This window comes from Colletotrichum fructicola (genome assembly GCF_000319635.2).
Source record: "Colletotrichum fructicola Nara gc5 chromosome Unknown KSG_Nara_v1_contig02, whole genome shotgun sequence".
Lineage (NCBI taxonomy): Eukaryota > Fungi > Ascomycota > Sordariomycetes > Glomerellales > Glomerellaceae > Colletotrichum > Colletotrichum fructicola.
The window spans coordinates 4025404-4052538 of record NW_027094052.1 but is presented as its reverse complement, the minus strand read 5'-3'; the positions used below and the strand labels follow the sequence as shown (position 1 = coordinate 4052538).

Here is a 27135-nt window from a genome sequence, read left to right as displayed (position 1 = left end):
TCATCTGGAAGTGGACAATCACTGCACTGCAACCCGATTAAGCCTCTCGGTATGCCTTGCGGGCGCATATCTGGCGGATCGGTCATCTGCCAATTGCTCAAATTGACCGTCGGTCGCCCTTTCAGTCACCGACCATGAAGTACAAGAAATCGAATTGATTACTCCTAGAAACGAACGCCCCAAATGCCCGCAGTTTTCAAAGCCTCCGCTAAAAGTACACACCAACGCAGGTTATCATGTTCTCGTGATTGGGCAAGTGCCCATGTCTCCCCTCGTGTCGTCGTGACCCCCTCACGCCTTGGTCTTGTTGCCGGAAGTGCTCTGTGACAGATGTTAGTTCGCCACAACTACAGCCTTTCAGCCATGCTCACCTGTGCGATCAAGCTCCTGCCGATCTGAATGGTCTCGCCCATACCGCGCTGTCTGCGCCAAAAGCTACTCATTGTTAGCGACTTGAGCGGATATGACACTCAAAAAACTCACGCTTCCTCTGGGCCTCCGTGGCCCTGAGTGGAAATCCTGCGAGCCTCCTCCTCCAACGCTTGGAGGGTAATCTCCTCAGTCTTCTCAATACCAGGCGTGGCAGCTTGGTCGGAAACACCCTGGCCCAGGTTCTGTTCAAGGAGCCTCTTCTTCATCAGGAAGCGCTCCTTCCTCTCCTTCTGCAGTCCGGGGCTGTCGAGTTTCTTAAACGCCAGACGAACGAGGAACCGCGCGGCAAAGTAAAAGTGCTCAGCAAGGAGAATGCTGAGGAGCAAACCCCAGGCCTTGATGCTGGACGGTGTTCCACGCGGCCCGTCGCCGTTGGCACTGCAGAGGAAAACGATGGACGCGCTGGTGATGCTGCCCAACCAGGAGAGGAACCCGAGAGCGTTGAGCCAAGGTCCGATCGAGTCCGCACGCCACGGGATGGGACGTCTGCTGCTGATAGCAATCTTGACGGCGTCGGACCGCATCTCGACCCAGTTGTTGACCAAGAAGCAGCAAGCCGTCAGGGGCCACGCGACCGAGAAGAGGGAGAGATATCCAAACTGAATGACCATCTCGCGGTAGTCGCTGGTAACATCGTACGTCTCGAGCTCGACCTCGTTTCTCACTCTCTCCAAAAAGGCGGCCTCTTCAGCGGGGTCCTTGATCTTGGCAGCATCGTCCTCCTTGGCCATCTTGGACTGCACCTCGCGAACCTCCTGGAACACCTGGCGCTTGACGTACGGCACGATGACTTCGGTGGCGAAGTTGACGACCTGGGCGGTCACGGTGAAGTAGAACATTTGCTTGCTGATGCGCTCGGGGTTGATGACAAACTCCTGGGTCTGGAAGCTGACATCCTTAGGGGTGAGCATCTGGGCGGTGGACCGCCAGAAGTTGAGGAACGGGGTGAGCCGGTCGCCAAACGGGAGGTAGACGAATGCTGTAAAGAAGAGTGCCATGTACGAGGTCAGGAAGTTGAGAACGAACTCCTTCTGAACCAGGGCGGCGTGGTGGGCTGGGAGCTGTCAGTTGTGTCGCATTAGGGGAGACGCAACACTTACCGTCAATGGTCTCGTAGTTCTCCATTTCCGTCAGACGGTTGGCGAACTTGGTAAGGACGGTGGAGAAGGTGGGCGTCATTACGACCAAGATGATGGTTGGGAGAAAGCCCTGAATGATTAGCTAAGACTTGCCGAGACTGGCATTAGACATACCAGATAGGCCTGGAACGGGCCGTTGTAGACCTCATTGATGAAGATCTCCAGCGAGTTGCATGTCACGATGAGAGAGCCAAGCACCACGATGCAGGCCGCGGCGAAGGGAATCTGGAGAAGCTGCGTCTGGAGGCGCTTGATGGGCGAGTAGATCTTGACGGCTTCTCCGGTAATGGGGTCCTCGGCCTGGCGCTCGTACTCAAACTGCGGCCTCGGGTGCTGGATATTGGACACGCCACGGACGCCCCACTCGACGGCCAGGTCGACCTCCTTCTTCTTCCAGAACTCGAAGAAAACGACGGACCACAGGCAGCTCGCCAGAGCGTACAGCCAGGAGAACTGGCCGAGGAACATCCAGGCCGCGAAGCCGGCGGCGGCGGGGAAGACGAGGAATTTGAAGTAGGACTGCATGAACGCAAAGTAGAAGGCGACATTCTCGCCAAACTTGTCGCGGATCTCGTCGAGGTCGGTGTCGTCGGTCTGGCCCTTGGTGCTCACCTTCTTGATCCACTGCCTGTTGAAGACGTGGTTGTGCAGGGGAAAGACGCAGTCCACATGCTTCCAGCGGCCGGACTGGGGCGTGATACCGGCGCCGCCCTCATTCTTGGGCTTGATGATAAGTAGGTATACCAGACGCAGGCGCTCGGCGTCCGAGACGGGCTCATCGCGGAGGGCCTGGGAGAGGTCGGAGTCGGGGCCGACGGTGCGGGCGCCGTGCAGCCAGTCCTGCAGTCGGGAGCGGTAGACCTGGTCGGCGAGGAACTTGTCGGAGGCGATCTTGACAAAGATGAGCAGGGAGTGCTTGTCGCCCCTGCGGACCTCGGTGGTCAGTCCCACGCTGGTCAAGCCCTCAATGAGCTGGACAAAGTTGGCTTCGGCTTCGGTTCTCTCTGTCGCGCTGTTAGGTGGTGGCTTCCCTCGAAACTTCAAGACCAATCGCACCTTCCTGGGGAATCTTGTAGTTGATTACATAGTCGACTCCAAAGTTGGAATCCAACCCGGCCGTGTCCTTGTTGCTGTACAGGTCCCTGATGCTCGCCATGGCTGCGTCAGAGGTTCGTCCCAAGCTCTCGAGCTTGAGCACGGGTAACGGGTAGGTGGTGGTTGGACTGCAAAGGTGGGACGCAATCCCTTGGAGGGCTATTAAGACGGTTGATGGCGAGACCAAGGTGTTTTAAGCAGGTTCACAAAAGACAGCCAGTGGCTGAAGTAATGACGGGACGATGTCTCGCTCGGCAGGTTTTCTTGGAGAAGCAAAGCTTGGGCGCGCGGAAAGGGTCAAGAAAACGTCACGTCACCGCGCAGGGCCCGTCCTTCCAGCCCGACTAGGGGGTCAGCTTTCCAGGGAACAAGCTCCAGCCCCTGGCGCGTCTAGAGCCAGTTGATCCCAGTGGCATGCCGTCGCCATTTCCAGGTTTGGGATAGATGGCGGCACATTGGAGGGTGGCCTGTGCTGCCCCGGCCACTCCAACCAGCCAGACCCCCAGTATCGAGTACGTGCCAGCTGTTGGCCGGTCCTCAAATCCCCTCGCTGTGCGACGAACGGCTGCCACGCTAAAACAATGGATTGGCGGCGGTGGTAGTGCTGTCATCGGTGGGGTTTCAGCTCGGGCAGCTGCTGGGAGCTCCTCGTCCCATGTGAAGATCTCAACCTCACTCTCACCGTATGCCTCACTTCAGTCCTTTCCGCAGCACAGCACGCACCCGCATGGATCCCGTATAACCCCAATCAATCACCTCCCGACACCCAGGCAAGGCATCTGAAGCTGCAGACCAGCCCGTCGCCTCAAATGACTCTCCTCACAGCCCTCGGCCTTCGCCGCAAAAACGACTGGGAGCCCCCAACACTCCTCGACTCCCTCCTCATTTCCCCTCTCCACCTGCTCGTCACGATAATATATAGCATTCTCCTCTTCCTCCGCGGCCGCCCCTTTAGACCGCCCCGCGACAAGCCCGCCATCCGCGTCGTCTGCCTCTCCGACACCCACGACCAAATAAACGTCCGCGTTCCCCCTGGCGACCTACTCATCCACGCGGGAGACCTCACCAATGCCGGCACGGCCGACGACATTCAGGCGCAGCTCGACTGGCTCGCCTCTTTCCCTCACCAGCACAAGATCCTTGTCTGCGGCAACCACGACAGCTTCTTCGACCTGAGCGCCCGCCGCCCCGAGGACCGTGGCAAGACGCTCGACTTCAAGGGCATCCGCTACCTGGTGCACGATGCCGTGACGCTGGAGTTCAAGGGCGGCCGCCGTCTGAAAATCTACGGATCTCCTGATATCCCCGCGTGTGGCGGCCCCGAGATGGCTTTCCAATACGACCGCGCCTCGCCGCCGTGGGCGAACACTGTCCCAATTGACACTGACATTCTCGTTACGCACGCTCCTCCGGTATGTCGCCTTCTCTGTCGGTCTTGCTCCCTCTGACAAGCAGCAGAAACACCACCTGGACCTTGGCCTGGGCTGTGCCGGTCTCCTGGAGGAAGTTTGGCGAGTACGGCCCAAGCTGCACGTCTTTGGCCACGTACATTGGGGCCATGGCCGCCAGACCGTACACTTTGACGACTGCCAGCGAGCCTACGAGACCCTCATCGCCCAGCCTCCGCGGGGACTTGTCCGTGACTTCTTCCCGCACTCCGGCTGGCTGGGCGCTCTGCGTGTGCTCGGCTACGGCATACACGGCGTGATATGGAAATGGCTCATGATTGGGCCCGGCGGCAACACCAGCAGCCTCATGGTGAACGCGGCGCAGATGTACGGCAACACGGGACGACTCGGGAATCCGGTGGAGGTGGTAGATCTATGACAGATATTGTCGTGCGTTGTATTCTAGCAGTACGTGCGCCCGTTGCGCTGGTGTGGTATCATGGTGATGTCTATGCTAATGAACGTGGTATAGTAAAAAGCTTCAAAAGAAATCCAAATGCTCCGCCAAATGCACCGGGACCAGTCCCACCCGTCCGACGATGATGCCGTATTATTAAACAAACATCAGCATGGAGCAGATCGCCCCGACTGCGACTCCCACGCATGCAGACCAGCCGAGAGGCCGGCCTGGCGCCGAGTTGATCGGCACCATCGACGGCTGAGGTGTGCTTCCGCTTCCAGGCGCTCCTCCACTTCCAGGTGCGCCTCCACTCCCAGACGATCCTCCGGCTCCCCCAGCTCCTCCAGCGGGAGGTGATGTCGTCACTGGGCTGGCGGTAGGATAGTATCCAGTTGCGGCCGTCGTGACCGGTGCTGCCGCAATCTGCAGAGGGATGGTGATGGTGGCCTGGTTCTCCCCGTGAGCGCCACAGGCATTGCAAGACACCACTGTGGTGGTCATTGGCACGATAATGACATTTGGCTGCCCGTCTCCGGCGCAGTACTTGTTGCAGCCGGGGACGAGGATGGTCGTCACGTGTTCAGTAGGCGCCATTGAGCCGTCGACAACAGTGGTGTAGGTCACGGTTGTCACCACGGTCGAGGTCGACGGGACGTGAGGCTCGGGATCGCCCAGGGGTGGCGCCGGGGGAGGCGTCTGGTCGCTGACGCGGCCGTAGACGGTGAGGAGGTAGTTGGCCGAGGCGGCGCGACGATGAAGGAACATGAGACGGGACGGGGCCGGTGAGACATTCGCGTTTCCGCCGCAGAACTGCGTGCTGTTCCCAGGGCAAGGGATATTGCAGCGTGCGCGTTCGGCCTCGGCTCTAGTACTGGGATCGAGCTCGTCTGCGCAGAAGCACTCGCTTTACATTCTGTCAGCAGCAGACACATTCATCTGGGAAAGGGGCACGCACTTTTGGTGGACGCCAGCATACTTGCTCGGCGTGCACAGATCAACACACTTTTGCAGTGTCATATCCGTCGCCGAGGCCTTTGCTGTGAACGTGCTGAAGCCTGTTGCCGAGCCGAAACAGCCCAGGAAAGCGTATCCGTCAATAATCGCCGGCTCGCGGTCAGGGACGAGCGGATCAGTTGACGGGCTTGGCGGGGCCGTAGAGACCGCAGCAGACGGGAGAGTGGTTGAGATGAGCGCTGTGCTGTTGTGGCTCATAGTGGCGGGGTTCGGTACCGTTGTGAAGACGGTAGACGTGGTCTTGACAGTCGTGGTCGTGGTCGGCTCAGGGGTGCTGGTTGTAGTGTTGCCCAGGCCCAGCTGGTAGACGTCAATGTAGTTAACCTCCCAGTACCTGCGGCAGTCAGTCTCTGGCCTTGCGAGTGGCGTTTGTACTTACGCGTTCGTGAACGCACTGGGGTTGTTCGCGACGTATTCGTTGCATGTAGGGGCGACCTGGTTGCAAGTGTCACTGGCCTCGCCCCAGATGTTGCCGGCGTAGTCACCGCAAAAGTTCTACACAATCAGCCTCAACACTCAGCAGCCGTGTTCACGCGTCTACTCACCGTCTGTATCACAATGCTCATATCCTTAAAGTACTTGTCAACCTCGCAGGTTGACGTCCCAAACAGCGCTGTCGGCAAACCCCACCCGGACGGATCGGGCTTCTTGGACAAGATGTCGGCGGGGATGCTCTGCCTCGGCCAGTGCCAGACGCTGATGGCATCGTCCGTCCACTCCAGCGCGTACACGCCTCCGCCGACGGCGTTGAAAGGGTCTCCGTACGTGTGCGTGTCCGAGGTGGGGGGAACATAGTTGCAGCCGGCGTTGTTGGTCGTCTGTCACGGTCAGCGGGAGCACTTCATCAGACCTGCGGAAGCATACCCCTGGGCTCTCGCAGTCGGTGAGAAGGGTCTGGCCGCTGACGGCTGGGTTGTTGGGCAGGGTGCAGCCCGATGTCCTACGCCATGTCAGCCCCGTCTCGAAGATGCCACGGTGAGACTCACGTGTGTCCGGAGATGACGTTCACGGTCGCCTGGTTCGCGCCCTCGATGATGTCAATCTCTCCGCTGGCAGGCCAGTCGGGCCCGTACATCCAAACTGCGGCTCGTCAGCTTTGCAACTCGGTACGCCACATAACGACTACATACAAGCGGGCCACAGTCCGCACACTGACGGGGGCATATGCGCAAAGTCCCCGATGAAGAGACCTCCGTTGTAGACCTGCTTGCTCTCCAGCCTCACGCTGGGCCGGCCTTCGCTGAGGGCGTAGACATTTGTGTCGTCCACGGCGAGGGTCACGGCCTGCGTGTCGGGGTTGATTGAGTACAGGCCTTTGGCGAGGGCGTCTGGCTGGTTCTGGTATCTGTTGAAGGGAAGGCTTAGCAGGCGTCTTCGTGAAGTCTCTCGAAGGCTTCATTACCGTACGAAGCCGTTGGACGGGTCTGCGTAGTTGATCCAGTTGAAATCAGACACGAAATTGGCGCCAAAGTACGAATGCGACAGGCTGTACGCCATGTTTCCTTTCTTTTCCTTTTCGCTTCCTGATCCTATGTGCTACTTTTCCAAACAAAGAGTGTGTATAAGTGAACGACACCGCCACCGAGAAACAAGAGAGGGTGGGATACGAGACAGACAACGAAGGACTGACGATAGTACGAGCTCGTAGAGAGAGTGCAATGAGACCAATAAGTCTTTCCCTCGCAAAGGGCAGCCTCGCGGCGGCATCCTTATATCGCCAGCCCAATATCCCTTACATTGGCGCATCACCATCGCCAACCCTCAGGAACAGAAACATCACCACCCCTCCATCGCATCAAGGAATGCCGCGCCGGCGCCGTCTCCCCAAGAGCCCTCCCAGCCTCCTCTTGCTCGCCCGAAGAGACCCCTGCCAGCGAATGAGGTCCGCCCCTCGGTCCGGGCTGGAGAAGCCAGACTGATCTGGCTTTCAAACAGAGAATTCAATACAGTCTATCCCATTCAGGCGGCCGAAAGAAGTCAAGCCTGAAGCAGGAAAAAGGAACCGGTGGAATGCACCCGCACCGCCGGGAGTTGCCTCCTCGCAGGAGACGAGAGCCTCAGACATCGACGTGTGAGCGTTGGCACCGTTCGAGCGCAAGACTGTGTCTCTGAATTGGGGCTCCAGAGACTGACGAACAAGACCAATACGTGTTTCGTGAGGCTCGCATCGGGCGCCAGTGGGACGCCTAGAAAAGCCGTAAAAAGGGAGGGCGGCGTGGGGTCAGACCAAGACACCCTCAACGCGTTTCTTCATTCCAGAAGCCGGCTGGCGTCCTTTTCCCCAAACCCTTGCTTCACCCACTGCTCACTCGCAAAAGACTCGATTGTCAGATCAAGGGGGGTATATTACTCATGTGTATGTGACAAACTAACACCGCATCCCAAACGCCGGCCTTTTCCGGATGCTCTAAAATGATCCCTCTCGTAGAATGCTCTCCCACTGGTCGCTGGCCCACGTCTATTCTTACACCATGATCCTCCTCAACCCCTCCGTGCCACCCAGGACGCGCCGTCCGGTGACCGCGCACCGTCCCTGCCCGCTCTCCCACTTGCCCTCCTTGTCCGCCATGAAGTCTTCCTGCTTGGGGTGCATGCCCTCCGCCCATCGATGGATGCACGAGTAGCAGTACACGATGCCCGTCTGGCACGCCGTCGGGGTCGCAATCGGCTCCTCGCACACCGGACACAGCGCAGAGTCCTCGGGCGCGGGGACCGTGAAGATGGGCAGCAGTGAAGGCGTGGCAATGGGCGCCGTCTCTGCGGCCGGGACAGCAGCCGCCTCGGCCTCGTCGCCACCAGCAGTCTCCTTGCCCTTGCTCTTCTCGGCGGACCCTCCCTTGCTCGCCAGCCCCGAGACCACGGGCGGCGGCAGGTCCAGCGTCTCCGTCGCCTTGCGTGACAGCTGCTTCGCAAAGTCGGACGCGTGCCACCACTCGAGAAACTTAAGCGCAAAGATGCTCATCGGCAGCAGCATCGACAGGCTTGAGAGCAGCCGCGGGCCCATCTCGCGCGGCGAGAATAGCGACCGCCAGCCGGGGGGCGCGCCGCCCTTTGCCGGGGTGCCGCTCGTCAGGGCGTCGATGGCCTGGTAGTCTGCCCCCGTCATCCGCCGCACGCGGGTGTTGATGAGCCACATGAAGGGGTTGTGGTACTTGCTGTTGTCAAACAGGTACGCCAGGTTGAAGGACAGCAGCGCAAAGTAGTAGGCCGCGTTGACGCTGGGGTAGACGTTGCGCAGGAACCAGCGGTAGTAGTGCAGGAACCTCTGCTTCCACGTCGGGTTCGGCGGCATCTGCGTGTACGCCGCGCCCAGCAGCGCGCGGGGCGCGTTGACCTCGTACCCCTCGTCGAGCTTGCGCTTGAGGTACGGTATCCCGACCATCACGGCCAGATTCATCCACACATCCTTTGTGGTCAGCTTCAGCGTGTCCCGCACGATGTGCGGCGCGCTGGCGCTCGCGCGCGGGATCTCGGCATGCAGGGCCCTCTCGCGCTTGAGGCCGTAAAAGTGTTCCGTGAAGCTGCCGCCGCGGGTCTTAAGGTAGTGGCGCTCGACGACAAGCATGCACAGCGCGTACAGCTCGTCAAAGGAGTTGAGGGCGCGGAGGAGGTACCGCGGGTAGCGCTGCGTCGCGACCGTGAGGAGGTATCGGATCGTCGGGGGAAGGAGGGAGTTGAGCTGCTGTTCGGAGATCAGCTCGAAGAGGGAGGGCTTCTGGTCGTCGAAAGAGCCCCGAAGGGCGGTCATGAACTCCATGGCGGGCGGCCTCGGTCGGTCATTGAACTGGTGATGATTCGAGTGTCGAAGGCTGTTATCTCGACATGTTCTCTGATGGACTGGTGGTTTGTCAGGAGTGGGAAGTTGGTGGTACCGATGGGATTTGCCGAGGCACTTTCCGCTAGCGTGCCGAAGCTGGGACCCAGAACCCGGGGAAGTAGTGTCAGTGGTTAGCGGGGCGTTGCTGCTGACGGACACCCAGGGGCCCGGAATGGCAATGGAGTTCCTTCATCAACAACATCACTTAATATCCAATAGACACCAGTACACTTTCATTTTATAGAATCATTTTGAAGCCTTCATTGAGCACACATCTTTGAGACTCAACAATCCGCATCAAGTCTACAATATGGCTAAAGACTCTAAACGCACCCCGTCTCATTTCAAGACAATTTTCGACGCCGACACCCCCGAGGATCGCATCAAAGCATGGATATCGCTTGAGAAGAACGACAATGGTCAGCTCAAGTCCGGGGTGCGTCTTTCTCACATATGACTCTCACAACAAACGACTAACAAGACACAGAACTGGATGCGTGAGATTATGCCCCATGTCACTCTCCTCTCGACAGACGCATCAAGCCCGCACCCCTCGGCGACCTTCTCCTTCACGGTCCAGCCGGACCACTGCAATAGGGGCGGCAATCTGCACGGCGGCTGCGCGGCAACGCTCTTCGACTTCCTCACCACCCTCCCGCTGGCCCTCATCAACGACAAGCCGGGCTTCTGGCAGTTCCTCGGCGTCTCGCGCACCCTTAGCTGCAGCTACCTCCGCCCGGCCCCCTGTGGGGAAGAGTGCATCGTCGAGTGCGAGATTGTCCAGGTCGGCCGCACCTTGTGCCAGCTCAAGGGCGTCCTGCGGAGGAAGAGCGACAACGTCATCCTGGTTACGTGTGAGCACCATAAGTACAACACGGACCCGCCTGTGGGCAGCAAATTGTAGACCAGAGGGGCCCTCATTAGAATATAGAACACCATAATTGTACACTGCATTATCATTCGCCAATGACGTGATGCCCGTTCAGCAACATGTCGATGATCTCGGCGTCCGCAGAGGCCAGCGCCGCCAGGTCCTGCGCCAGGGCCTCCCTGTCGTTCTCGACATCCATCTCCTCGTCTTCCTCGTCCTCACCCCACTCGCCCACGACAAAGTCCTCGTCGTCTTCGTCGCTGCCCAGGTCCGCCTCAAAGTCCATGATTGGCAAAAAGTCGTGAAAGCTGATCTGCTGATCGTCCCCCTTGGGGTTCGGCGCCCGGTCAGACACTTTGAAGTACGCGCTGGGCCCGCAGGGGCCGTGAGGATCGTAGTCTCTGTTCCTAGTCAGCACTTTACCCGCATCGGTCGTCGACGTTACGTACGTGTCGAACCAATGCCCTACGACGCCTCTCGCGGAGCCGACGCCGCCGATCTGAATACCCTCACTTCGCCATCGGGCGTGGCCGCTAAAGATGGAGAACGTGGTCCAGCGGACCTCGCCCTCTTTCGTCAGGCGGACGGTGCCTTTTACTGCTGATTAGAGGAGAATTAACAATGACAACGAGCACGATACGCCAAGCACATGCACCTACCTCGGAGGTCAGAGTTGGCGTTCTCGTCCCACGAGTCGTCGATCGACCGTGAGATGCCCTCAAAGTGCACGACGGGTAGGTCTTTGCCGTCCTGCTCGCCCGGCGACTGTACGTCCGTTACGTGAATCTTCATGACGATGAGGCGGGTGGCTTCGCCCACGTCCAGGGCTGGCCGGGGAACCTCCCGCGGCATTTGGTCGTCAAGGGGAAAGTTGTAGCCGAAAAAGTCGTTGTAGTCGATGAAGCACACCACCTGGGATTGTTAGTTGCGGCCAACTTGTGAGAACCACCACCTACCCTTAGCCATGTCCCGGCAACACCGTACGGGTCCTTCAAATCCAAGTCCTGGATCCCCCGATTCGGAGCAGGCACGTAGCTCCCAGCCCACGACCCAACAAACGGACGTTCCCACAGATTACTAAACACCTTGGCCGTCAGGTTCTGCGAGCGTATGTTGCTCCCGAGCACAATCAGAATCGCCTCAACCTTCTCCCAGTCCACACGGTCCGTGTCGTCGTCCATGAACGGTCCCCATTTCGTCCGCGGGGTGTACTGCCGCAAGTCGTACACCTTGGAACATGCGTACGGATACACCCGCGAAGATCGCGTGCGCCCACAATTGAGGATCGGGCGGCCATACAGGCAGTGCAGCTTCGCGCTCTGCTGGTGCTCCTCCTTGGGCTTCTCTGGGATGCGGATAGGCCGTACTTCGCTGCGCGCGCGCTCAAAGATGAAGGAGCGGCAAAGGAATGCCAGACGCGCCGGCTCCTCGCGGAAGGCGCGCGCCAGAAACGCTGCGTTTCGTGACGCTGCGTGAGTCCCGGCTTCGTTTTGTGCTTCGCCCGTGGATGAGGCGTTCTTGAGGAATCTGTTGACGGTATCGTAGACGAACGGCAGTTGGTCAGTCTAGTATGATAAGCCTCATGACCATGCGATGAACTGGAAAGTTAACCCACCTTCTCATCTACATTACTACTGGTGCAGAGCAGACTGAGCCTCACGTAGTCGTGAATCTCCTTCTCCCAGTCCAGTTCCGCGTCTGCCGGGGTGTCCTGTCGCCGCAGTTAGACCGCATTCATCGCATCACCACGCAACCGTCTCACCAGCGCATTCAGATAAACGTCCTTGCAGAGTTTCTGGTTCCCCTTCACAAAAGTGTGTAAGAAGCGGCATGTGCGGGGCAGGCGGCCGAGGTCGCGCGGCTCGAGGCCCGCAAAGATGTGGTGGAGGATCTCCGCCGGCAGCAGGTTGAGATGCAGCATCTTGGATGCCCCGTCGGCGTGACCCATTTGTTCTGCAAGTCAAGGTGCGCGCAGCTCGCTCACGAATGGGAACGTTTCGAAACAAGAGGTGAGTGCGAGATGTGGTGAGGTGGGAGATGAACGACGCAACAGAAGCTTAAACTTACGTCGTCGGCCTGGATTGGTCCACCACACCCAACCCATCATGCGGGGACGTGGGCGGGCGACTCTCCGGAGGTAGGAGGTAAGCTCCGACGTATCAGCGCGGTGGAGACTACGACCGAATCAGGCAAGTTCATGCCATCACGGTTCACCGGCTGAGGTTTGCTTCGTACCGTTCGCTTCTCCAACCAACCAAGTAAAGAAAAGCCTGTCCCACGCTGCCTGAAAGTGAGGCGCCGTTCCAGCTACCCCAACTGTTACTTGCTTCACCAGCGCTTGCGTTGTTGGACCGTTGCATTAATCATCATGACGTAGTCGACGCACATGCTCTTTCGTCTAATTCTTGCACTTACACCATCGGCGCCGATGGACCCACCGAGACCCGGCAGACGGCCCGGGGCGGGCCCGCAGTCTACCGAGGCAGCATAGACAGGCAAACCGACCAGATGAAGGCAACCCTCACGCCACCGATTCACCACCCTCATTGGCAAAGCTTTAAATACACCCGGCCCACCCGGGCCCCAGCGGACTTACCCGGCGCCGTCGGAGGCCGCAAAGCGTATTTCAACTCAATAAACAAGCTTAGACGCTGAGCTTCATCACTGGACGAAAGGCCGAAAGCCCCGGACCACGTGGGCCGCGTATCGCCAGGAGACGGCATCATCTACATGCCTTAGAGATGTGCCACCCCTCGAGCAAGTCGCCTGTCCATATGCACACACCCATCCAACTCGTGCCCCGCCGTCGCCCCCTATTCAAAAAAGCCTAAATGAAGGCACCAACACGGCGCAGCGAATGCCGTGAAGAATACAGCCCAACCGCCAAGATCGCCGATCACCTTGGGACCGGATAGGTGGGATTTCATCTTCTCGGTTCACACGCACCCCACGTCCCGTTGCCTCTGTTCTCTCCATGGGCCGCGGCCCGACTGAGACGACCGACCATGTCAGCAATGAAATGAGAACCACAGGGTGCACCAATGTGAAAAGTGACAAGTTCGCCAATGTACTCGCCGAGACTAGGTATTCTCTGCCTCGGCCTTCATGCTATTCGTATGTCACAAACGTTGCGACACGCCTTCAAGGGAAGGGCGCCTCGTCGGGTATAGATACAGTACAGAAAAAATGTGAAGTGCGGTCGCAAGGTCTCTCATGCCAAATTATCGTCCCGACTCCTCAAATGATAACTCGCACAAAAGTGGTATATTGTAAATCCGAATCCTCCCGTCATAATGCCGCCGTCACGGTTCGTTCCGATGCCAATCGATGAAAAATCATGCCTGCCGCCTTTTGTCTTGATTCGCTATGCCGTTGCCCCAGAATTCAGCTGGAGGCAGTTGTTGAGAAGATTGGCTCCCTCGTGGAGCAGCTCCCAGCGCGTGGTTCCGAAAGAGTCTTTGAGCACGAGCAGTAGCGCCGTGTTCGTGTTGATGCCCTTCATGCTCTTGAGCTCCTCTGGCGAAGACACACCGCCGTACTTGGCTAGGTAGTCCCGCATCTGCCGCACCTGTTCCTGCTTCGTGGTTGGCAGAGGCACCCCGGGACAGGGCCCCTCGAGGGCGAACCCGTAGCACCAGACGACAAGTGCTGCAAAGTAGAGAACCCACGGCCTGTTGAGAAGCACGTCGTCTCGGGCCGTATACGGCTCGTCGTACTTGAAGCCGTTTGATTGTGGCGACCCTCCCCCGTCAGGCATCAGGACAGAACAGAGAAACTTGAGCGCGTAGTAGGTTGCGTCTCGCGCCTTTGCGGACGGCGCCCAGAGGTCCCTCATCCTTCTCTGAGCGCTGTTGAGGTCCTGCTGCCCGATGGCTCGCCCCAAAAGCCGCTTCGCCCTAGCAAAAATCTGGCAGTCAACAATATCGACATGCATCGCCATGTGGGCAAGGTGGTGCAGCACTGTGCGACTTTCAAACACCACGTTGGCCTCGTTCTTCTTGGCGGAGTCGAACCGGTAAGGATCCGACGAGCCTTCGTTCCGGGAGAGTGACTTGTCAAAGTCCTCTTTCCACGCATCAAAGGCGCGTGTAAGTGTCCCCCGCCACTTATCCCGGCCCCCTAGCGCCTGCGAGACTCCACCGCCGAGGACGTTGACCTGGAGGTCCCTCTGGTTCATGTGCCAGCTGACGCTGAGGAGCCCGGCCATCAGGACCATGCGGCCGAATGGGTTGGTCTGGACCCCCTGACCGCTGAGTGTCCGCTTGAGACCCTCCAGGAAGGATATCGGCTTGATGCCGTTGGACATGATGTTGGACTCGATCCGGCCGACTTCTGCGCCGCTGTTGGCTTTCCACATGGCATCGTCGCAGGGCAGTGGGAGCCGCATCTCGTGGGTGACCATCACCGTGGAGTGGCCAAACATGGTTGCGTGTATTGAGTCAATGACGAAGGCGGCAAACGCGGCCCGGCGCGTCGACTCGTTGGTGATCCAGTGATTCCACCATTCGTCGGCGGTGTGGGCAACCCCTGATGCCGAGGAGTGCCGTGAGCTATTCTTATCGTCTCGCGGGTTCGGAGGCGAATCCAGTGCCGACTTGCCAATGAGCGACCTGCCGCGGCGCATCAGGGTGATTGTCGTCGCGTGGTGAATGTGGGCCCGCTCGTGCAACTCTCTCGTCGAGTACATTTTCTCGTACAGCTCCAGCAGCAAGAGGGTCTGGAACAGCCAAAGCTTCGCCGGCGGGCGGAAGTTGGGGTCCATGAAGATTTCCCACCGCAAGTGCCATGCCAAAAAGTTGGACAGCTGCGCGCCGGCCTTGGTGACCTTTTGCCCGTGCGTCTTATCGAGACAGGCGGCACCGATCGTCATCATGGCGAGAAGCAGCAGATTCGGCGTCCGATCGGGAGAGAAGGTGGGCTTGTGAAGGATGGGAATTTGGTCACTGAAGTGGACCCAGTATGATCCGATGTAGGCCTGCATCATGCGCTTGCTGAGCATGTGGTCGCCGTCGGTCCGGTCCCCTTCCAGAATGCTGTCGCGCTGCCGCAGTGCCGGCGCCTGGTCGTTTTCATGGAACCTCTGGCTGATGAAGTCGTAAATCTCCTGGCTCTTCTCTTCCGAAATGGTCGCCTCTGGTAGGTTCTGGTCCAGCAGGTTGTTGACGGCCATGACCTGGTGCGAGCCGGATGGGAAGTATCCCATCGGCACGCCGTCGGTCCCGACATAAGGTACGCTGTAGGAGTTTCCATATTCTCCGTAGCTGAGAAAGGTCAGCGCAACTCACGCACAAACATCCAATGTACTCACTTGCTCGCATACTGAGGGGGCACTATCTGCCCCATTGGTGACCCCTCGCCCTGCTGGGTGGTGTTGAACAGGTAGGCGACAAAGTCTTCCGGGATCGTCACGTACGGCGACTTGCTGAGGATGCTGTCGGTCCCAAAGACCGGGATGGTCCCGGGCATCGACATCTGGTCGAGCAGCATCATCTCGCCTGACTGCTGGGGATGCCCCTGTTCGCTGTACTCGGCCGAGGTGGTCGGTGCGTACGTCTGGCCTGCTTCGCGGGGTACGTTACCCGTCCCGTTGGAGAAGTCGGACGGTGGAAGGTTGAACGGCGGAAAGTTTTGCTGGGTAGTGTAGGTTGCGGACTGCGGGGTGTTGTGCTGCTGGCCGTGGTATCCATGCTGGTTGGAAACCGGAGACATGTATGGCCCGTTCGTCTGTACCGTCGGCCGTGATCCGTTGTTTGGAGACTGATGCGGAGGCCGAAGCGCCTGGACGTTTCCGTAACCACCGTCGTGGTGCATGTAGCCGTCCATGTTCGGGGGTGCCCCCATGGGATATCCGGTGGGAGTCGTATGAGTCGCCTGCGCAAAAGGGCTTCCCGTGGCTTCCTTGGGCGACTGGAACTGCTGCATCTGGTTCTGTCGCACATTGGCGAAGCCGGTGCCCGGCCGACTGATTTCGGGCGACGCCGATCCGGGCAGGGGATACGGTGGCCGGTCGGTCGTGGGAGAAATGTGGCTCATCATCGAGTCTTTGCGGTTCAGAGCCGATCCCTTGGCCGTGTGGCGGTCCCTGTGGCGGTTACACAAATCCAGCCGGACAAAGGTGCGATTGCAGTCGGGAAAGTCGCAAGCGTAGATCTGTTTGGGTGTGTGGTTCAACTGGTGTCGGTATCTGGAAACGTGTTAGTCGAAGCCGTCAACTTTGGTGCGTCTACTGACAGATGCTCGGCTCTCGAGTAGCTCTTCCCACAGCCTTCTTGGGGACATTCAAACTTCTTGTCCAAGCCCTTGCGGCTCCTCCGTCTCTTCCGCGCAGGGCCGCCGTCTGAATTGGACGAACCGGCCTTGCCGTCGTCACCGTCGGCCCCATCGTCGTCCACCAGGTCGGCGTCCTTTTCTTCGGAGCCCTCCCGCGGCCTCCCTCTTCCAGGGTCTTGCTCTTGCTTGATGAACTGCTGCGGGCTCGCCCGCGAGTCGTGGCCCGGTGCCATTGTCGCAGAGCTTCGGGGAGAGAGGGGCATCGGACTGGTAAAGTCAGACGTATGCGCCGGCAGTACGGAAGTCATGTTTCTTGGATGGCCAAGGGACTATGTGGCGCGGGCGTCTACTGTGATCAGGCGCGCAACAAAGCCTCGAGCGCGCGGGGTGCGGTGGCGTCTCGAGGGAAACCGTATACGTCGTGAGATTCGAATATGTGCAGTGGGTGGCGCGGCGAGACTGGGGCGGATCAGTCCACCAGGCTTCCGTCCTTTTTCGCAATGTACAACGAAGTGCGCAAAATCGCACTCGTGGTTGTTGGTTTCGGCCTCTCCAAAGCCAATTGGAGAGGGGTTTTCAAAACATGACTGTCGGGGAGGTGTCTCGCCAGTAGAGTCGACGGCGACCAAGTTGGAGATGCGAGTGCGCGACGAGAAGAGTGGCCGGCTGAGAAGGCAGAGTGAGATTTCCCTATATGAAGGCACTCTTGAGGCGAGGTAAGTCAAGGTGAGTTGGTGGTACTGGTGCTGCTGGGGGTGGGTTAGCAAGTGGATGTCGGTGGAGTTCGTGGTATTAATGATGGGCCTGCCGCCTGTTGCGGTAAAATGGACGAGCGCGGGCTGCATGAGAGGAGGGGGTGGGTGTCAAAAAAAAATAAGAGACGGCAAGGTTGGAGGTTGCGGATGGAGTGGACCGTCATCAAGGGCCGTGGACCAACCGTTGCCGTTCGGGGGTGTAACGACGAGAGACGAAGAAGACCAAGGCCTGCCATCCGCCATCCGCTATCCGCCGTGGGAGGAGGGACAACCTTGGGGCAAGGCCTCTTGTGATGCAAGGCCTTGAGCCCTAAGTGAGCCCTCCGCCCCGTGAAGCAAAGCACAATATAGCTCGGTGTACTATTGCCAGGACACGGGCGACGAAAAGGACTAGTCCGATGCCAGGAAGGGAGCAGTTGGAGGTGACTGGAGGACGTGGAGAGCGAAGAAAAAGGTTCCGTCTGTTTTCCTGGGGGAGGCGCACGCCGCCGTTCAAGTCGCACGCGCTGTGGTCTGGGGGAGTCCAGCCTCGAGGAAGCAAGACAGGGAGTAGACCAGATGAGGGCGGGATGTACCGCGGTACGCCGATCGCTTGGTCTTCGCTGAGTGCGGGCGGGTATCTGTAGCTTAAAGGTACACGCACCGGCGCGGCATGATCCCCTGGAGCGAAACGAACCGAAGCGAGCCGTTGATGTCCGCCTATGGCATCCCCAGCGAACCTTGGCCGTAGCTGCAGATACCTCAAGGGGACGAGGCACCTCTCTCTGCCCTAGGTCGAGCTGGAGAGGGCTCGTCGGGATGCGCCGTCATCGTCTCGGTGTCCGGCGCTCCTCACAACTGCAGTAGCAGCGGCGGGAGTCTGCCAGGCTGTCGTCTTGGGTGGGATATCAGGTCCATTCCACGACTCCAACCTGGCCGATGTCCGGCATGGGATGTGCGTAGCGGCCCGCGTCTGACATGGCCCGCGACGGCACTCATCCAAGCCGTTGCTGTGCCGTGGAATGTCGAACGGGACTGGGGGTTGGGGGGGAAAGGGGGAGGATCGAGACAACAGGCGCGGGTGAGGAAAGGGAAAGCTGCGACATACGGGAGACGGGAATGGCCTACCTAAAGACAGACTGACCTTGCCAAGTCGAGAGATGCAAGGGCAGAGAAAGCGAGTCGGGCGGATTTCGCGGGTGGTAGGGTCGCAGTAAGAACTGGCAAACACAGAGGCAAACTCGTCGGAGCTTCTCGAAGGTTGACTGACGTGCGGGCGCGGGTTCGAGATTGGCCTCGAGGCTGCGGTTGGTGATCGCGTGGTGTCGTGCGTGGGTGGTGCCCGTTCGCGTCGTGATGCGGTTGCTGTCGTCGAGTCGAGTCTCACTGATCAACCTCAATGGCACAAGTCGGGGTCCAGGTTCTGGGGAAGTGGGCAGCAGCAGAGCAATTCGGCCATCTAGGGACGGTAGGCAGGACAGAGACGCAGGGTGGGAGTGTGGGGGGTCTTATGGCACTCCCACTCTCGTCTCCCTCCTCTCCCTCGACCTCGCCTCTGGCACCCAGGCGTCTCTTCCCACCACCTCCTCCCAGATGAGCCGGCCGGTGTGAATGAGGAGCCCCTCCCCCCGGGTCTAGGTCGGGACCAGTCAGGTCCATGTCCAGGTCTGGGTGTGAGGCCCGCGGCGTGATGCACCTACTGCGCTGCGATGCGATGCGATGCGATGCGATGCCCTGCCTGCCTGCCCTGTCTCAACCTGTCCCGGAGCAGTAATTGCAGCAACTAAGCTGCCAGCTTCCAGCTCCCATAGGAGCATCGAGAGACGGCTACTTGCCAAAAAGTGTGGTGGACCACACGCCATGGGGGTCCTTGAGTAGCCCCGAATAATATGGGAAAGGCGGTTGGAACGCTGTTAGGGCCGCGAAGTGGCCCCCGTTGCGACAGCCTTTGGGGGTGCACTCGGAGAGGGGGAGGCGACTCGACTTGGGCTGGCACTAATTGGCAAGGTACCTGGACAGACGGCGCCCCGAGAACGAGATGCCCATCTCTGGCCACCCAGCCCGCACTGTGAGACGACGTGTGTATTGTCAGTCGACGGCATCATCTCCAGCGAGCCGGTCACGCTGTCGTGTCGTCGATCCACGTCCACCGTTGGGTTGCTTTCTCTCAGTGCTCTCATCTGATCGATCTGGCGGTTCTCAACGTCCCAGCATGTTGCTTCCCTTGTCCCTGCTCGCGCCGTCATCGACCTGCTTATATCCGATGCTCAAATGCAAGCCACCACCCAAAGGCTGGCATTGGCAGACCACAAGAGCGTTCAGCCAGTCTTCGGTACCGTTGCAACGAGAATTGACAAGTGACAGGAACTGCACTCTTGTGCCTGCGCCTCGTCATTTACTTGGTTCTGCGGTGCGTGATATTTGCCCGGGACAGCCGTATTGTCTGCCATCGTGCCAACCCCAAAGCAGGACTGGCCTCGGTGTCTCATCGGGCGCGGGCGGTCGAGGGACTGTCACGTCTAGATCCGTTTGATCCCGGCTTGATTCGAAGGACTGTTTGTCGTGCGTTTGCGATTTCGAGGTGGACAAATGGAGGCGTTGGCGACCGAGCGTCTTCTGTCACGTTGCCCGCCTCGTCTTCTGTTCCACGCACTAACCATCAGCCCTCAGCCCTCAGCCCTCCAGACTCATTAATTCCAACGTTGGCTCCACGGGGAACAACAGCATGCGATGGAGGCGTCTCTCATGATGTGTGTTCAACGGCCCTCACTCGTCGTACGATGGCACGATGGAAACCAGAGAATAACGACAGACAGTGTGCGTTCAGCCTGATCGACTGTAGCGGCAGAGGACCCTCCAGACCCCGAGTCCCTCTCTTGTAGGGCGACATGGCCCCCCAGTTACCGGCGCGGTTAGTCTCGCAGGGATGCCCGGTGTAGGATGTTCACTTGAAGAAGACGAGACGTGTGGGGATGGGCACGGTCTGGAGCTTGGACATGGCCCATCCGGGGCGCCATTCCCCCGACCTGCGGACGAGTTGCGTGGATCGGCCGCCGGTGTCACCTTGAGCTTTCCTGGGAGCGCATCTGTAAGGCATCGAATTTCTGCTAGCCTGGGCGAGAGCTTGCCCACAGACACTGCAGCTTATTTCAACACAGGATCGTCCTCACTAGTGTGCTCGGCCACACGCACTTCTCGGGACCTTCTGCCGCTGGAAGCTGTCTTGGTGTCAATATTGGCGAGGGTTAGCGGCGCTCGAGAATGACGAAATGAAATCAGACAGACTGCATAGTGCAACAGACGAAGATGGACATCGGCACCGTGCAGAGTCAGGTGGGCGAGGCCTGCGATGGGAGTTGATGCTGCCATCGGGCCACAGCGCCTCTGCATTCACTTGACCATCTCCTCCTGTAGCCTCCCGGCACAGCTCATCTGGTGCCATGTCGTACCCAACGGCGCCGTTGGCCTTCCCGGCTATCGCGTCTAAGTTGTGAGACCAGCCGTCATCCTCGTCCATAGACAAACATGCCGTGACACTAGACGCAGACAGCTTCGTTCGCAGGCAGCTGTCATGTTGTCGCCGGTCGGTCGCTAACACCCCACGCCTGAGGCTGAGGTGCGCAGCGCACATCAGGTACAAATACCGCACTCCCGGGTCTACCGCCTGGCGTGGGAGCACTGTGCCGGTGCGTCAGTGAAGCCGATTCGCATCTCTGCTCATGACCTTGGACGCTATCATCTTCTTGGTCCATCTCATCTCGTAATGGGTTCCTGATGGGGCATGGGCGTGGTTTCAAATAGGTATGGCAGCACACGACTCTCGCTAGTCGCAAAAGAGTCCATTTGGCATTCGAGATTGGAGAAACCGTGCATCTTGAGCACCTCCCATTGTTGGAGTCATCCCCTTGCTGATCACACCCTGTGGAGAATTGGTCCCCCACCCACTCGACCAAACCAACCGAGAGTGGGCGTCGTGGGCTCGAGTCGACTTCCGCGGGCCTTCGATGAAGGTCAATCAACAAGGGGAATGTCTCACTGACGTGTCGTTAACTTGGGGTTTAGACGTTCACACAAGTAGTTGTGATGTGGCCGGTCAGCTTGAGCTGTGCTTGGCAGGCGACTATCTTTCCGTACACTTAGCCGGAAATAACGACATGACTGCTTAGCTTCGCGGCAGTGCCTGGATGACCCAAGAGTGATGTCCTCCTTTTGGCCAGAAAATAGCAACGCACAGTGCCTCTGAGACAATCCTGTCGTTCGGCGTACCAGAGTGAAGCGGTGTCAAAATTCCAGACGCGTTCTCCAGCTCCGAGAATGAAGACCGAGAATCCTAGTCGAAAGGGGACAGGGGTGATTTGCTGGTCCTTGATCGATCGCCAGTCAGCATGCGACAATCCCCACTGAGAGCGAGCCGCGATCAGGGACATGGGGAGTTGGACAAATGCTCCCGAAGCCAGCCTCCAGGGTGGCCATCGAATCGCCAGTCTCCCTTGCGTGTTGGCTGAGGGCGGCGAAAGAAGACGGGCTGCTTTTCTTGGGTATCCGACGAGCAGCAGCGCTCGGGGCTTGTGTTGTGCTTCTAATAAAGGACCTTTCTGTCGAGCAAGCGGCGGCGAACTGGTTCAACAGCAGGTTGCTGCATCGATGCAGGTCCTCGACTGCAGCACCTGATCAAATCTCTGCAAATCGATTCGTTGCTCGCCACCGGACGGATGAAAGTAGCCCATCGTTCTGGCAGCCAACCGTCGCCTTGCGGGTTGTTGAGGGGCAATGTGTGCCAATGACTAGCTTGGCACTTGCTCAACTGCCGCCTCGCCCATCGGCCCCGGGATGGCATTCTCGGCATTGCGGGGTCCACGGCGCCGGCGCTGTTAGAGACGTGCCCTGGAGAATCGAGCAGATCTCGGGCTGGCGTTGAAAGAAAGTTTGGGGTTCTCTTGGTCCACCTGCGTCCGGACGTGGGATGACCCTCAGGACGCGGGATATCAATTACGTGCGAGCCGTGGCCCAGACCGCTGGGCCAGCCACGCCTGTCTCCCAGCGCGGGATAAGAAACCACACACATTCTTTCGGTGTGGGATGACCAGCGAGCACATCAAACTTGGGCGCCCTCGCCGGCCCGTCGTGCGGTATTGCTCCAAGGTATTGCTGGCCAGTGACCATGCAGCAGTATGGGCACCCAACGTATTCGTATGGCCACCTGTACTGGCGTGCGGAGAACTTGGGGTTGACACCGTCTGTGGGATTTCCGGGTGCGAGCGGCCCTCCATTTCGCCGTTGTTCGGGCTCATGCATTGAATTTCTACTTGTTGTCAGGAGCCGTATGGAACGCAGATGCAAGGTAAAATTTGGTGCTTGAGGGGTCATGCGGCGTGGGGAAACTGTGCGTGCAGCGTACTGCGAGCCATCCGCATGAGGTAAGCCGAAAAGCGCCCCAGCCCGTGTGGGAGACCCCTAGATTGGACGGAACTCTGTCGTTTGGCTGGCAAGTTGTAAAGGTCTGTCTGGTTTGTCTTCTTTGTTCCGTCGATTTGAGGTGTGACGACAATGGGAACTCCCGGTATTGCGTCGTTGATGATTGGCATGTTGCAGGGCTCAGTCTGCGCCGTCACCGGCTCCGGCTCGCCTACTCCGTCAGTATTACTGAGTGAAGCCCGGGCTGCAGCCCATGAATCGTAGGTGCAAGCTGACTTGGTGAGGGCGTCGTCTCCTCCGGTCTGCTTCATAGTGAGCATGACTCCCTTCTGCCCCCTTCGATGCCCCCTCTTCTCCCAGTCAAGCACCCCAGGCGTAAAAGTCCATGTCAGCTGGCCGTGTTGACTGGTTTTTCGTCGGCTTTCAATCGTCTGCGTGTTGCTATGAGTTCCTACTTCATACACGAAAAAATGAGTCGCGGTATGGATGGGGGAGGGGCCGACTGCCAAGAGAGCCAAGTGGGCGGCGTGGGTCACCCGCTATCCTAATGTGGTTGGTGCTGAAAAATGAGCAAGCACTCACCGAGGCAGGCGGCTGTTTGGCAGGCATTCTCAGGGTGCTGCTCACGCGGTACGTACCTAATCAGTGCTATCTTGTCGCACCACCAGGCACACAGCTCGCTGAGTCCCCGAATGCCGCCAGCGCCCCGCAGCTCACTTTTGAGGCAGGCAAGGCCCTGGGCAACCGGCCGGTCCAGCAACCAACAGAGAGAGCCATGACGTGAAATCTTCCCCCCGGCCGCTCTCTCCCACTCGCACCACTTGCTGTTCAATTGCTGCTCCGAATACAATGTGATACCGTCCGACGCCTACTTTTCACTCTAGAGACCCGACCGAACCACTACAGACGGCCTCGGCGATTTGACAACCACTCTATAGCCCTTCTCACCCTGGTCGCCTTCGTCATGGCTCCTAAAAACTCCAAGACCGCTGCGGCACACGACGACTCCAAAGCCGAGGGCCCAACGACGAAAGAAAAGCACTCGTCCGGCTCCGGAAGTCATACAAACGGCAAGATGCGGCGTGTAGCCAGCTCGACCGGCTCCAACCTGCGCGAGGTCACAAACGCCAGCGCGGCTGCCGAGGCGGTGCCCACGAAGCAGGAGGCACAGAACCCAGGGGTAAGGAGACAGACACCCTCATGCCACGATCACGAAGCAGCCTGCTAACACTTTCGTTCTCCCAGCTGCAATGGAACACCTTCGACCGAGAGACATTACACGCTTACCGTCGCGAGCACCACCTCAACACCCCAACCTCCTTCTCCTGCTCGTACCGCCAACTGGTGCTGTCACGACCCGGAGGCATCGGGCTGCAGTCCCCCACGATGGCCCGGAAGAAGGAGAACCGGAGGCAGAGCAAGGAGCAGCTCGCCATGACTGTGCGGAAACACTTCAACGGTCTCGGGGTCCAGGAGAACGACGTGATCGTGGACTTTATCCACAAGGTCAGGAGCCACTCCATCACTAAAGCCGATCGGAGCAGGCGAGCAAATCTCCACGACGCTTGACGACGCTATATGACGTACACCACATTGTTTTTGCGACCACAACATGCATCGACAGGAGCTGATTGGCATGCGATTCTGCTTTGGAAAGTGCAGCCTGAACAGGCTGCGTGGGCGACTTCGGAGTGCATAATGATACCTCATCCTAGGCGGGAAACCACATGGAAAAGAAAGGACGGACGGGGGCAAGAGAGACCCTCCGTCGCAGGCCTTTTACATAGTTACGATACTACATAATGATATTTGGGCGTTTTGGGTTCGGTCACTCACACAATCCCTTCCCTTCTGCATGGCTGTGTGCAACCGGTGCCGGCTCCGAGTCACGGCGCAGAGTAGAGCAGAGCAGGGAGCAAGCAGGGCGGCGCACACAACGCGCATTTACCCGCGAATTTCCACCAGGACGCAACTTGGTGTGGGGCGGCTGCGCGCACCACTTAAAGTCGTCGCAAATTGCTGACAGCAGCCCCGCGGCCCCTGTAAACCGCCCTGAGCAGAAAGACTCCGGGCGCGGGCGCGGGCCCAGTGGCCTCAGGCAGGCCCCGGTGTTCGGCTTAGCATCGGGCCAAAAAAAAAAAAAAAAAAAAGTTGATATCATAACCGTCCCGACTCAATGGCACATCGAAGGGCAAAGAATTTGCGGGAGAGTTCCACTTGCGCGCTAGATGCTTTTCCGCGTCCCCCAGCCAATTATTAACCCTCTAAACTCTACGACACCACTGCTTCAGATGCATCGACACAGCTCACAATGAATGCAAGCATTCTCACAAAGGCAGCGGCACCAGGCCGTCTGTTGTCGAGCCGTATTTCTTCTCGGCAATCCAAGCTCAAGGATGCCGTCTGCAAGCGCGCGGGCATCCATACCGGCGGCGGAACCTTTACCGCCAGATCCACGAAGTCTCCAGCTCCCCGGGTGACATGTCAAGCTCCCTCATCCAAGCGTGTAAGTGACGCACCACCTGACCCGAAGCTGCACAGCATGCTCACGAGCTTCATTATAGGCATTCCACGCAACGTCGCCCGCCCTTGCACCGAGCGACCCGTACAAGACGTTGGGCGTCGACAAGTCGGCCTCGGCCGGCGACATCAAGAAGGCGTACTACGGCCTCGCGAAGAAGTACCACCCGGACACGAACAAGGACCCCTCGGCGAAGGAGACTTTCGGCGAGATCCAGAGCGCATACGAGATTCTCTCCGACCCCAAGAAGAAGCAGCAATTTGACCAGTTCGGCGCCGCCGGCTTCGACCCCAGCGGCGGCGGGGCACCCGGCGGTGACCCGTTTGGCGGAGCCGGCAACCCGTTCGGCGGCGGGTTCGGCGGCCAGGGCGGATTCGGCGGGGGCTTCAACTTTGACGATATCTTTTCGGCCTTCACCGGCGGCCAGGGCTCGCCGTTTGGCCGTCGCGGCGGCGCCGGGCGCAACCCGTTCCAGCAGGAGATACTCGTCGGCGACAACATCGAGGTGCAGTCGAGCATATCGTTCATGGAGGCGGCTAAGGGCACGAGCAAGACGATCACGATAACGCCCCTGACGGAGTGCGGCACGTGTACGGGCAGCGGCCTGAAACAGGGCACCAAGCGGTCGGCGTGCGGCGCCTGCAACGGCTCGGGCACGCGGGTGCACTTCATGAACGGCGGCTTCCAGATGGCGTCGACGTGCAACGCGTGCGGCGGCACGGGCACGACAATCCCGCGCGGGTCCGAATGCCGGTCCTGCGCGGGCAACGGCGTCGTCAGGGAGCGCAAGACCATCACCGTCGACATCCCCGCCGGCATCGAGGACGGCATGCGGCTGCGCGTCGACGGCGCCGGCGACGCCCCCGTCACGGGCAAGAACACGGAGCCCAACATGCGCACGCAAAAGGGCGACCTCTATGTGTTCGTGCGCGTGGCGTCCGACCCCAAGTTCCGCCGCATGGGCTCCGACATTCTCTACACGGCGTCGATCCCCATCACAACGGCGATGCTCGGCGGCGAGGTCACCGTGCCGACGCTCGACGGCCAGGTCAACGTCAAGGTCGCCACGGGCACCAACACGGGCGACAAGCTGACGCTCTCGGGCATGGGCATGAAGAAGCTCAACGGCCGCAGGGGCGGCTCGGGCGACCTCAAGGTGGAGTTCCGGGTCAGCATGCCCAAGTACCTGAGCGCGAACCAGCGCACCCTGGTGGAGATGCTGGCGAACGAGATGGGCGACAAGACGGCCAAGAGAATCATGAACGTCACTCCCCAGGGGTGAGTTCCGTCCGCTGTGCCCCTATCACCCGGTTACTAACCACCACGGCGCAGGTCGCAGCCGATCTCGCCGGAAGACTCAGAGTCTCACAAGAATGAGGGCTTCCTCAAGTCCATGTGGCACACTCTGACGAACCACCCCGCCCACAAGGGCCCCGACGACGCCGCCGGCAAGCCTTCGGACCCCAACAAGAAGGACGACAAGGACGGCTCCAAGTGAGAGGCTGACCCCGGACGGTGAGCGTTGGCTGCAACGATATCGGCCTCCGACGGCGGGCGGCTCTTTACGTGCAGCAGACTTACGTTAATCATCATTAGACGGTGGTGGGGTGTTTGCATGGAAGGTGTTCAAAACGGTTGTTTTACTGATTCTGTCCTGTCCTTTTATTTACGAAACTATCCCTGGCGTCGGCAAAGCGGGGAGACCACCTAGAAAGAAGCCCTTGCTTATGTGGTTTGGAGAAAAAGCCGATTGATGCTTGTATTATTCCGCAATGTACAATGTAGTATAGACACACGAGGGTGGGGGAGGGGAAGAAAAGCCAGCTCCCGCCGCGGAGGCCACTCACCTCAGACACTTTACAAACAGAGAAATCACCCAATCAATATCACGAAGACATGTACATGAGCAACCAACACTTGTTCCGCGGGTTGACTGTGAGAGGGAGGCTGAGGCGCCTAATTGTGATGGGGGCCGCTGC

The 27135-nt window shown here is 59.1% G+C and overlaps 9 protein-coding genes across 9 annotated transcripts; 4 read left to right on the top strand and 5 right to left on the bottom strand.

Annotated features, from left to right (window-relative positions):
- Window positions 1-291: 291 nt before the first annotated feature.
- Window positions 292-2727, bottom strand: CGGC5_v003872 (Uncharacterized protein; the record flags this gene model as incomplete). Its single annotated transcript, XM_032022537.1, has 6 exons — window positions 292-321; window positions 372-435; window positions 484-1486; window positions 1533-1641; window positions 1686-2575; window positions 2628-2727. 6 exons carry the CDS (start codon window positions 2725-2727, stop codon window positions 292-294), a joined length of 2196 nt encoding a protein of 731 aa, XP_031880485.1.
- A 748-nt stretch (window positions 2728-3475) lies between these two features.
- Window positions 3476-4589, top strand: rglC-1 (putative rhamnogalacturonate lyase C; the record flags this gene model as incomplete). The annotated part of the gene is made up of 4 exons (XM_032022538.1): window positions 3476-4078; window positions 4125-4441; window positions 4486-4522; window positions 4587-4589. The coding sequence occupies 4 exons, from the start codon at window positions 3476-3478 to the stop codon at window positions 4587-4589; spliced, it is 960 nt and encodes a 319-aa protein (XP_031880484.1).
- Window positions 4590-4667: 78 nt separating this feature from the next.
- Window positions 4668-7025, bottom strand: CGGC5_v003870 (Endo-1,3(4)-beta-glucanase; the record flags this gene model as incomplete). Its single annotated transcript, XM_032022539.1, has 8 exons — window positions 4668-5418; window positions 5470-5862; window positions 5908-6023; window positions 6074-6346; window positions 6393-6468; window positions 6515-6608; window positions 6659-6873; window positions 6931-7025. 8 exons carry the CDS (start codon window positions 7023-7025, stop codon window positions 4668-4670), a joined length of 2013 nt encoding a protein of 670 aa, XP_031880483.1.
- A 967-nt stretch (window positions 7026-7992) lies between these two features.
- On the bottom strand, window positions 7993-9285 carry PEX12 (Peroxisome assembly protein 12; the record flags this gene model as incomplete). The annotated part of the gene is made up of 1 exon (XM_032022540.1): window positions 7993-9285. The coding sequence occupies one exon, from the start codon at window positions 9283-9285 to the stop codon at window positions 7993-7995; it is 1293 nt and encodes a 430-aa protein (XP_031880482.1).
- Window positions 9286-9655: 370 nt separating this feature from the next.
- Window positions 9656-10249, top strand: Acot13 (Acyl-coenzyme A thioesterase 13; the record flags this gene model as incomplete). The annotated part of the gene is made up of 2 exons (XM_032022542.1): window positions 9656-9781; window positions 9833-10249. 2 exons carry the CDS (start codon window positions 9656-9658, stop codon window positions 10247-10249), a joined length of 543 nt encoding a protein of 180 aa, XP_031880540.1.
- Window positions 10250-10301: 52 nt separating this feature from the next.
- CGGC5_v003867 (uncharacterized protein) lies at window positions 10302-12137 on the bottom strand (the record flags this gene model as incomplete). The annotated part of the gene is made up of 6 exons (XM_032022544.1): window positions 10302-10617; window positions 10666-10816; window positions 10876-11128; window positions 11173-11781; window positions 11832-11927; window positions 11979-12137. 6 exons carry the CDS (start codon window positions 12135-12137, stop codon window positions 10302-10304), a joined length of 1584 nt encoding a protein of 527 aa, XP_031880542.1.
- Window positions 12138-13580: 1443 nt separating this feature from the next.
- Window positions 13581-16719, bottom strand: klf1-1 (Zinc finger protein klf1; the record flags this gene model as incomplete). The annotated part of the gene is made up of 3 exons (XM_032022546.1): window positions 13581-15477; window positions 15525-16400; window positions 16448-16719. 3 exons carry the CDS (start codon window positions 16717-16719, stop codon window positions 13581-13583), a joined length of 3045 nt encoding a protein of 1014 aa, XP_031880538.1.
- A 6880-nt stretch (window positions 16720-23599) lies between these two features.
- Window positions 23600-24204, top strand: CGGC5_v003865 (uncharacterized protein; the record flags this gene model as incomplete). The annotated part of the gene is made up of 2 exons (XM_032022548.1): window positions 23600-23815; window positions 23881-24204. 2 exons carry the CDS (start codon window positions 23600-23602, stop codon window positions 24202-24204), a joined length of 540 nt encoding a protein of 179 aa, XP_031880536.1.
- Window positions 24205-24946: 742 nt separating this feature from the next.
- CGGC5_v003864 (DnaJ-like protein 1) lies at window positions 24947-26654 on the top strand (the record flags this gene model as incomplete). Its single annotated transcript, XM_032022549.1, has 3 exons — window positions 24947-25141; window positions 25200-26434; window positions 26489-26654. The coding sequence occupies 3 exons, from the start codon at window positions 24947-24949 to the stop codon at window positions 26652-26654; spliced, it is 1596 nt and encodes a 531-aa protein (XP_031880537.1).
- Between the last annotated feature and the right edge of the window lie 481 nt (window positions 26655-27135).